Source organism: Pituophis catenifer, unplaced genomic scaffold (assembly GCF_029215685.1).
Source record: "Pituophis catenifer annectens isolate HBS135680 unplaced genomic scaffold, rPitCat1.0.hap2 SCAF_3, whole genome shotgun sequence".
Taxonomy (NCBI): Eukaryota; Metazoa; Chordata; class Lepidosauria; order Squamata; family Colubridae; genus Pituophis; species Pituophis catenifer.
In genome coordinates, this window is record NW_027256883.1 from 146,972,851 (window position 1) to 146,982,562 (window position 9,712).

General features: G+C 39.9%; 1 protein-coding gene across 1 annotated transcript in view; it reads right to left on the reverse strand.

Annotated features, from left to right (window-relative positions):
- The window catches only part of DNAJC6 (DnaJ heat shock protein family (Hsp40) member C6), a 55,936-nt gene extending 46,813 nt beyond the window's left edge, over positions 1-9,123 (reverse strand). The window contains exon 1 of the mRNA XM_070939486.1: positions 8,889-9,123. Within this exon, the coding sequence (XP_070795587.1) occupies positions 8,889-9,123 (235 nt within the window). The remainder of the gene's footprint in view (positions 1-8,888) is intronic.
- Between the last annotated feature and the right edge of the window lie 589 nt (positions 9,124-9,712).

Below are 9,712 nucleotides of genomic sequence, written 5' to 3' on the forward strand. Positions count from 1 at the left end.
TTGTCAAAAGATAAGTAGCAAAAGGAGATAAAATCCTCCAAAAACTTCAGAATGAAACAGTCTTTATGATAATAATTTTCTTGGCAGGACAAATTTCTCCCCCGCCCCTCTGCACTACAAATGGATATGGCTTCATTTATCTGCCTTTGGAAAAGTTGCTTGATACATGCCTCAATATGTCATATTTTAAACACATTATGCAAAAATGTAGCTCTCTAGAGAGGTTTATAATGTCAGGAAAGATGGAAGAAAAGGAGGGGGGGTGATCAGCAACAAGAGGATAGATTTGATTGCATCAATGAAGAATATTGCAACTGAAGGCCTAAAGGACCAAGTTGTGGCAGGCCAGCCTAAGAAAATCTATGTAGTTGATACCATGTTGATGGGACATAATTATCAATCATTCATGGATTTATACTGTTGGAAGAAATATCCTTCTGGGTTCAGTTCCAAGTGGGGAAAAAGACACTGGAAACATGGAAACTGCTTGGAAAGATGGTTTAATGGTGGACAGGAATCACATGTCTTGAGTTCCTGAGCAGAATCACATGGCTTGAGCTCCTGAGCAGAAAAGGGCAGAGATGCTGAGAGTCCCTGGGTTTTATACCCTCTCTGGCTTTGAACTTCCTGGGGCACAAGAAGAGTATCCTGATTGATTGTCAGACTCCCAGGGGGTGTGGGTCTTAGCTAGCCTTGTTGGCTGATGTAATCTCCCCAGGTGCCATGTGGGGAGTTTCTGTTGCTAGAGGGGTCCTATTGTGTTGCAGATGATGGTCCATTGACAAAGGGGGTGGGGGATTGGGTTTCTGCCTCTGGTCCATTGACAAAAGTGGGTGGGGGGGCAGGAAGGTGGGAGCTGCTTTGTCTTTAAAACATGTTTCTCCATTTCTCATCCAGGGAAATATATTCTGCCTTTTTAATATTTCCTAAAATATTTCATTCTTCTAGGAGAGGGGTGGGTGCTAACTTCCTATAATACAATACGGAGTTGCAGTTGTCAACTCCAATCCTTAAAACACATCCCAAATATTCATTTTGTTGTTGTTTGTCTGTACAAGAGTTTGCCATTCATTCTGGTGGAACTAGAGACTTACTGGAGCTTTATCCTTATCCCATCTAAAGAAGAAAAAGATATCCAAATATCCAAGTGAGTATGCTTCTTTGAATTTGGGCATTCATTACAAAAGAGAACAAAGCTTTTTCATGAAAAATTGTATGGCAACTTTCTTCCAGAGAATTATAATAGTTGCAATGGCAAATTACCATCTAACTTATTTATTCATTCACTTATTTTATATAATTCCTATGCTGCTCCTATTATAAAACTGTCCATGGCCCACAAAGATAAAAATGAAGCAGAAAAAAAACCATAGGAGTAAAAACTGTAAAATTAAAATAAAACAATGTTTATTATAACATTGATGAATATTTAAGAGGTTTAGAAACAGAAATATTTTATTGTTTCAACTTACTGGAAAAATTAATCAGAGGGGGAAAAAAATAGAAAGATTAACGATCGTGCTGATTATTTTAATTCTGCATTTCACTAACCTTTCACTAACTTTTTCCTCAAACATTGCTCTCATTTAACTCTCCTTTATGCTTTCTCAAAATGGACAATTGCATTTTCCTTAAACACATGTTCAAAATAGCAACTTTGAGAAAAACCTGATGTGCTTTGTGCTTAAAAATGCTATGTAAATTGCCATAATATAAAACATACTCAAGGGTGATATGAACCTAAATGAGAATGCTGCTACGACCAAAACTATGCGAATGAGCTGACAATGTTATTCAGCTCCAGAAACAAAGAGGCTTTAGAAATGGACTTTTCTCATTTCAAATTGTCCAAGAGAACAGACGAGATAGTGTCTAAGAGATTCCCTTTTGTTTTCACAGATATGGAGATATCTCTCAGTTTCTGTAAACATAGTAAACAATTACTATGACATAAGAGATTTTAACTTCTAAAAATGGCCTTTTAAGAAAAGTTAATGCACCTTAGTATACTGAAAGCTATTTCAGTTAGTTAACATTAGTTCTTCAGTCTAATATTTTCTAAATATACCAACACCTGGCTATTTTCCTGATCTGAAGCTATTTTGAGTAACCTTAATATTTCTGGAAAATATTTAAAATGTAGGCAATGCTGAAATTCCACCTGTTTGGTTTAATATGATGCATTGCTCATAATTCATAGACTAAGGGTTTGTTTCATGAGAGGAGCTAAAAAGAGCTTGCTCCTGTGAGAATTTGTTGAACATTAAAAGCAGCCACTTCTTCCATGTTTTCTATATTCACTTTCAAAAATAAGACTGTTTGGGAAGCTTTTCAATAACAATAGCAATAGCAGTTAGACTTATATATCACTTCACGGTGCTTTACAGCCCACTCTAAGCAGTTTACAGAGTCAGCCAGTGGTGGGTTGCTACCGGTTCGCCCCGGATCAGGCAAACCTGTAGGGGCGGCAGGAGGCTCCGTCCACCCGCCCGGACACTTCTGCGCATGCGCAGAAGCGTCACACGTGTGCACAAGTGCCCACAAGCAAAAGGTAGCGATGGGATTTGCAACCCACTATTGGAGTCAGCATATTATCCTCAACAATCTGGGTCCTCATTTTACTGACCTCAGAAGGATGGAAGGCTGAGTCAACCTTCAGCTGGTGAGAATCGAACTGCTGGCAGTTGGCAGAATTAGCTTGCAATGCTGCATTCTAACTACTATACCACCACAGTTCTCTTAATATTCTCTCAGTACTGGTTCTTTCCAATGACATGCTTCAAACTAAGACTTTTTCCAGGGCCAGGACTTTTAAAAAACATCCTAGACCATTCAAAGTATTTCAGCTCACTGAATCCTTACAATGAACAGGTTGTCTTCACAATTTTAAGAATAAAAAGAAATGTAAAATCCTCTGTCTGGATTTCAAAATGTAATTCACAGCAGAATTTGGAAATTGGGTGCAAACTGAAAAAGACTTAAGAACTGAGTTTAGAAGCAGTTTACTTTAGGAGAGTCAAGGATCTGGGTTTATGATTTAGCTAAAATACACTTTTAGTATCAGAACTCCTTGTTCTGAAAAATCCTGAAACACTGGTCTAACTCAGCTTATTCCAACCCAGTATCCTTCAACTATGTTGGACTATAAGTCACACACCTATTGATGAGCTGTTAGCTGACAATTGCTACCATATAACTTATACCCGAAAATAAAGCAATTATTATGAAGACATTATATGTCTTCCTCCCCCATAAAAAGGACAATCCTAAAATAGTAAATACAGTGGATCTTATATGCTAATAAATTTCTCAATACATTTTTAATTTAATTTGTCTAATTTCCAAATCTCTTTTCCATATTTGCTGGGAAAGGTGGAAAGACAGAGAAGAAGACAAGATGGATTGACTCAGTTACAATGATGCAATGGATGCACCATGGGAAATCCTAAAAAGTTGGGGAAAGATGTGCTAAGTGTGCTATGTGATGCTAAGAGGTGACATCACTTTCATGGCACACAATCCAACATATTTGAAGAGCAACAAAATCAGAATAGGTTCATTTAATCTAATATATGAGGATCTCATGTGATCAGTATACTAAATTGATTTTCCCAAGGAACAATTCTATAAAGCGTTTTGTCAATATGCATTAGAACTGCATCACTGCTATCAGTGGAAATATTCAGTTTTCATGCCTAAAATGAAATAAGCACTTCAGTATGTAAGAGGATACCTAGCTTATACAACTGAATTATTTCTGTGTTGCCTTCAGTTTGCAAAAAACATGTTATTAGATATAATAAAAGAGTGATTGGAAATGTGTGCCTTCATCATAAAATGAAAGATTAATAGTGTATATATTAGGTACTAGTGCTGGAATTGCAGTGGCTATAAACTCCATAGAATAGCTCAGTACAGACATCTCTAAAATGAGAATGGAGCTAAATAAATGGAAATAATTTTAAAAAGTGAAAGCATCCTCATCTGACTTCTCAAGTGATAAATCTTACAATGACGAAAGCTTGAATGAGGAACAATTTACAGTCTTAGAAATGCTTCTGAGTCATCATATTTATTAAGTGTGAATGTTACTGAAATCTGTAATAGCTTTTACATAAGTCTTGAGAATTGGAAAATGGTTTTGCAGTTGTTGTTATCATAGACATTAATTTTGGAAGCATGGGGATTGAATTCATGCATAATGAATGCAGGAATACCCAAGTGATACACAAGCTACCTCTGAAAAACTCCAGCAATTTGAGCTGAAGAATACTTACTACATGCAGTAGTAGGCTTCTATTTTTAAATAAAAATTGCTAACTTTCATACCATTAACATCTTTTTATTATTCTGCATATTCACTATGACTATTTTGGAATACTACCAACAATAGAATTCACATAGAAAACATTCAGGGAGGCAAATGCAAAAGCAAACATTCATTCCCTTGGAATTCCTACCAATTGAACAGCTAGAGTAAGCAAGGCTGGGCCACTCATGCCTTGAGGCTTCTGTGCAGCCCTGGGAAGCGCCTCTACCCGTGATTGCAAAAATACTGTAGCGTATTCTTGATATTCTGACATTATGAATGGTTTGATACTTTGGTATACTTTGGTGAATCCTCCACTTACAACCATTTGTTTAGTGACAGTTCAAAGTTACAAAGGCAGTGAAAAAAGTGATTTATGTCGGTTTTTCAAACTTACAACCATTGCAGCATCCCCACAGTCATGTGATCAAAATTCAAACACTTGGCAACTGGCATGTATTTATGACAGTTGCACTGTCCTGGGGTCATGTGATCACCATTTGTAACCTTCCCAGCTGGCTTCCGACAAGCAAAGTCAATGGGGGAAGCCAAATTTACTTAACGACTGAATGATTCACTTAACAGCGGCAGTGATACACTTAACAACTGTGGCAAGAATGGTCATAAAATGGGGTGCAACTCACTTAACAACTTCTTAGCAACAGAAATTTTGGGCTCAGTTGTGATTGTAAGTCAAGAACTACCTTAATTAAAAATAAAAAATCTCAATTCTTTCTCAACTCCATCTCACCAACACATGTGAGGTCGCTCCACCCAATCTGCAACCCTTGCCTCTTCCTAATATGGCATCCTTGGCCACCAAAGATTGCCCACTCTTACAGAGGATTCTTCTTTATCATTATACAGATGGCCAGAGAACCTACATGGGGTAATGGTTAAAGGCACTGAGCTAGAAACAGGGAGATATGAGTTCTGCTCTTGCCTCTTAGCCCTAGGAAACAGTCAATGGCAAACCACTTCCAGAAACCTGTCAAGGAAACTTCTTGGACTTCTTGTTCAAGCAGTGTTGTGGCCCGTCAGCGGCCTGTGCGGATTGTAGCTGATTCTGACAGCGAGGAGGTTGGTGTGGTGTTGCGCCAGCAGCCTGTGCAGCTGGCACCCGAGTCAGACAATGAGGAGGCTAGAGAAAGATGTGGTACCAGAGGCAGGGATTCAGCCAGGGCCTTCAGAACCTCCAGAAGCTCCTTTAAGTGAAGAGGACAAAGAGGAGGAGCCTCTTCTCGATGCACGGGCACGCAGAGCTGCCAAAAGGCAGAAGTGGCTCCTCAGGAGGAGGTCTCCTCAAGAGTAAGGCTTGGGGCTAATTGGCCACTCCCTTAGCCTATTTAAGAAGGAATGCTGACTGAAGCAAGTTGTAGGGAACAACTTAAGTTCATTCTCCTTCACGGCTGGATCTCTGTGAATTGCTTCTGGGCTTTCTGCCAACCTTAGTAAGATTGTGATTACTTTATCTTTGTTTTCTTGTAGGCTGTTAAAGAAGTTTATTTGTTTGGAAAAGGCTGAGTTATTTTAGTAAATTTAAGTTTTGTACAAACTTTGTGTGTGCTGTTTTCTTTGGGGTCCGTAGCTGGGGCAGAACAGGCAGTCACTAAGAGTCAACACTGACTCAAAGGTGTGCACATGCACACCGACCCACACCTAATTATGTATTAATGAGGATGTGAAAGCTAACATCCAATGGATGTTCTTATTCCTGAAGTTCCAGGGAAGGAAATGATCCAAAGTAGACAAAATCATGCCTTCCAATATTGCCAAAATGACTAAAACTAGAATCTCCCCAAATGTGTAAACATCCGGGAATACTTCCCCTTAGTAGTTTTAAGAAATTCATTCAAAATTACACACAGTTGCAGGTTTTTTAATTTATAAAATATTTGCAAATGGATTTAAATGAAGCTATTTAACTTTTATCAATTAAAAAAAAAACTATGGATCAGTATTTGAGGACTGTTTGCTTAAAATAATTATCACAGTTCTTAGATAATCATCTTCTGTATCCTTAGGAACCTTCCAGCTGTTGATAAACAACAATTCCCCTGGATATATTATTGTTAACTCTGATAAGAGTTGAAGTCAGCAACTCTGGATTTTCAAAGAAATCAAAGATAACAAGATCCAGTAAGAATATTAAACCCATTAGATAATTTTTATCCTTTTCATGAAAAGCTTTAAATCAAGAATCATAACAACAGACACAGACAAATGAAAATAAGAGAGCCTTGGTGGCACAGCAGACTAAAGCACTGTTAAATAATACCAGCTGCCTGCAATTACTGCAAGTTCAAATCTCACCAGGCTCAAGGTTGACTCAGCCTTCCATCCTTTTGAGGTAGGTAAAATGAGGACCCAGTTTGTGGGGGCAATAAGCTGACTTTGTATAAAAAAGAACACCGCTGGGTGGGGGGGCAAAAGCCCTACTAAGCAGGTATATACAAAAGTATGAAGGCTATTGCTTAACGCATTGTAAGCCGCCCTGAGACTCCGGAAAAGGGCAGCATATAAATCGAACCAATAAATAAATAAATAAGTACAGATATATCACTGTCCATTTTGTCCACACATATTAACTGCAAAACAGCATTTTGCTATTCAAAATTTCAATCAATGTTTTCAATTTGAAATTGAAAATCTGAAAAGCAGCAAAAATCTATACATTTCAAAGTAAAATTTTGATTTTTTAAAAAATATTTTAATCTTATTCCTTCTTGAAATAGCAGATCAATCCAAGATCTGAAACTAGTGGAGTCTGCATAATTGCTGAATTTGCAAAGTCTAGTTTGTCGCTATTTTTTCAAATCAAACGAAGAGGAAGGAAATAAAACTTCAAAGAGAAGGTAATGCTTAATTGTTAGCAAGCAAAGATACATTTAAATCATGATTAGCAGGTGACGGAATACCCCTTTCCTCTACAAAAGTAAACTCAATGTAACTATTGTAGATCACACAGTTATTTCAATATAAATCAAAGTTAATATCAAATCCTTTAAAACGCTATACATAGAACATGAGATTTGGCTTTCCTTGTAACTTTCTCAGCTCATTTTCAGCATTTTCTCAGCTCATCAAGAAATAACCTTATATTTGTTGCCAAAATTTTGAAAAGAAGTACTATTTCTTTCTCACTCAGTTTGAAACTGATCCAGGGAAGAGTGGTTTTATGAAGCAATTCATTCAACATCCTACTGTTTCAGAATTTGGAAAAAGCCTGTCTCTCTCTCTCACACACACATACCCCTAACCGCTCAACAAGATTGGGCACTATGTCAAAATAACTGAATACTACAAAATTCTCAGTCTAACCAGGATAACTTTGAGGTTCAACTCCCAAGACACTCTTTTTTCCCCTTAATGTAGCAGCAGCACATCATTTGATGGAGAATGCTTATGCATCAAAAAATGTTCTCTAGTCAGGAAAAAGGAAGGCTTCATCAGAAATGAAACAGAACTATGAATACATTTCTATAGTATTAGCTTTCGTGGCATTGAATAAATCATGTCATTTAACGAAACGTGCCCCCCAACCAATTTTAGAACACAGCAGATAATCCATCAATAATTACCAGGTTATTGATGCAATTGATCAGCAATCCAGGTTGATCAGAGGTTGGACATCACAGTGACTAGTTTATGACTAATTCTATAAACCATCCAACTGAGATTTTAAAACAGATAAAAGATGTTAATATACAGCACCTTTTTATACGTCTAACTATCACCATTTCCCATAAAGACAGATACGCCTTTCCGTTTTTGCAGTGAGGAAAAAAAGGTGTGTCACTTGATGGATTTTTTTTTTTTTTAAAGTAACATGCTGCTTGGGTTTTAAGCTTCACCCAGTCTATATTAAACTAAAAACTGGGGCTGCCAGTTAGCTTTTAAATATAACAACAACAAAAACCCTTGCTTTTTATTAGGGTTGAGTCTAATAGTCAAATAAATGGCCCTTATTTTCAAGATAGCATAAGCAGCATCAGCTTTATATACAGATAGTTTCCCAGTGCAGACATTCACTTTCTTTCTTTTTCTTTCAACAAATATCAATGAAACAAAAACCTCTTTTTAAGCAGATTTACTGGCAAAAACCAAGTACTTTTGAAAATATACATTTGCTCCTCTCCAGGTTTCCCTGAAGAGGTCATTGCTAATAGTTTTGGTCTCACACCAAGGCACGCTAGCAAAATAGCCCGAAGCAGTCTTCTCTGCATCTCCCTCCCACCCACTTATTCACAAGCACACACGCAGCCCGAGAACAATACACTCATCGGCGCGGTTCCTTTGCGCCCCGCCCGTCCTCTTCCCCCACCCCCCTTGCACTTAACGGAACAGCGTGACAAGAAGGGACAGGTTTCTTCATTAACTGCACTTAAAAGCTCTGTACGGTTTTAGTAGGCAGGCCCTCGCCTTAGAAAGGGTAGACTGGCCCGGCCAAGGTCCGCTCCAACCCCTCCACCAGCACCGTCCTCGCCCGGAAGGTTGGGCCCTAAGTACATCTCTACCCCACTTCCCTCTCTCCCACCCTCTCTCTTCCCCGCGTAGAGGCAGTCAACCTGCTCTGTACCTGAGCTGTCCATGGTGCTGCAGTCGAGCGGCTGATGCTGATGCTGTCGCGCTGGGCTCCTGGCTGCTGCTACCACCGCGGGGATCACCCCTTGTTTGCCGAGGTTGCCGCCGCCGCCTCCGCCGCCACCGGTTCGCTCTCGGCTGCTGCAGAAGTCACCGTTGCTGTCCACCAGCTGCAAAGATTCATAGCCATCATTGTTGGTCTTTTTCCGGTAGCTCCCGAGGAGACTCATGGGCGAGTCAGACAGAGAGAGTGTCACCGCGGACATAAAAGGCGGGAGAATCGCAAACAGCTCACCTTCCCCTAGAGGCGGAAGCAGCCACACACCCAGAGCGGGGCTGCAGCCCCAGCAGGGCCTTACTTGCTGGCTGGCTGGGTGTGAGCGCAGGCGGTGGAGGCAAGCGACCTCCCCGCCTCTTGTCTCCCGTCCCCGCCTCTGCCTGGCAGCTATTGGAGCAGCCTTGGGAGGCACACCTTGCCTCCTGCTACAGACATTGAAGTCCGACCCTTTAGTCTCTAATGCCTACTGCTTTCAGGAAGCGATGCCCGGAAGCAATGTAAGAAGGCCTCCAGCGTGCCTGCGCACGCTTCTCTACCGCTTGGCTTCCATACCGTCCCGCTACTTCCAGAGACCTAGAAAGGAGCGAGAGCAAGCAGCAGGCAAAGCGGCATGGCCCCCTGCAGATCATCTTCATCCCGATTCAAGGCATTCAACATTCCAAGGTTAAAAGAAAGGCAGCGGGCCCAGGCAGGAAGTGGATAAGAATCTATCCCACTCAAAAATCTTAAGATCTGAATCAAGCAGGCAATGGTGGTTGTTT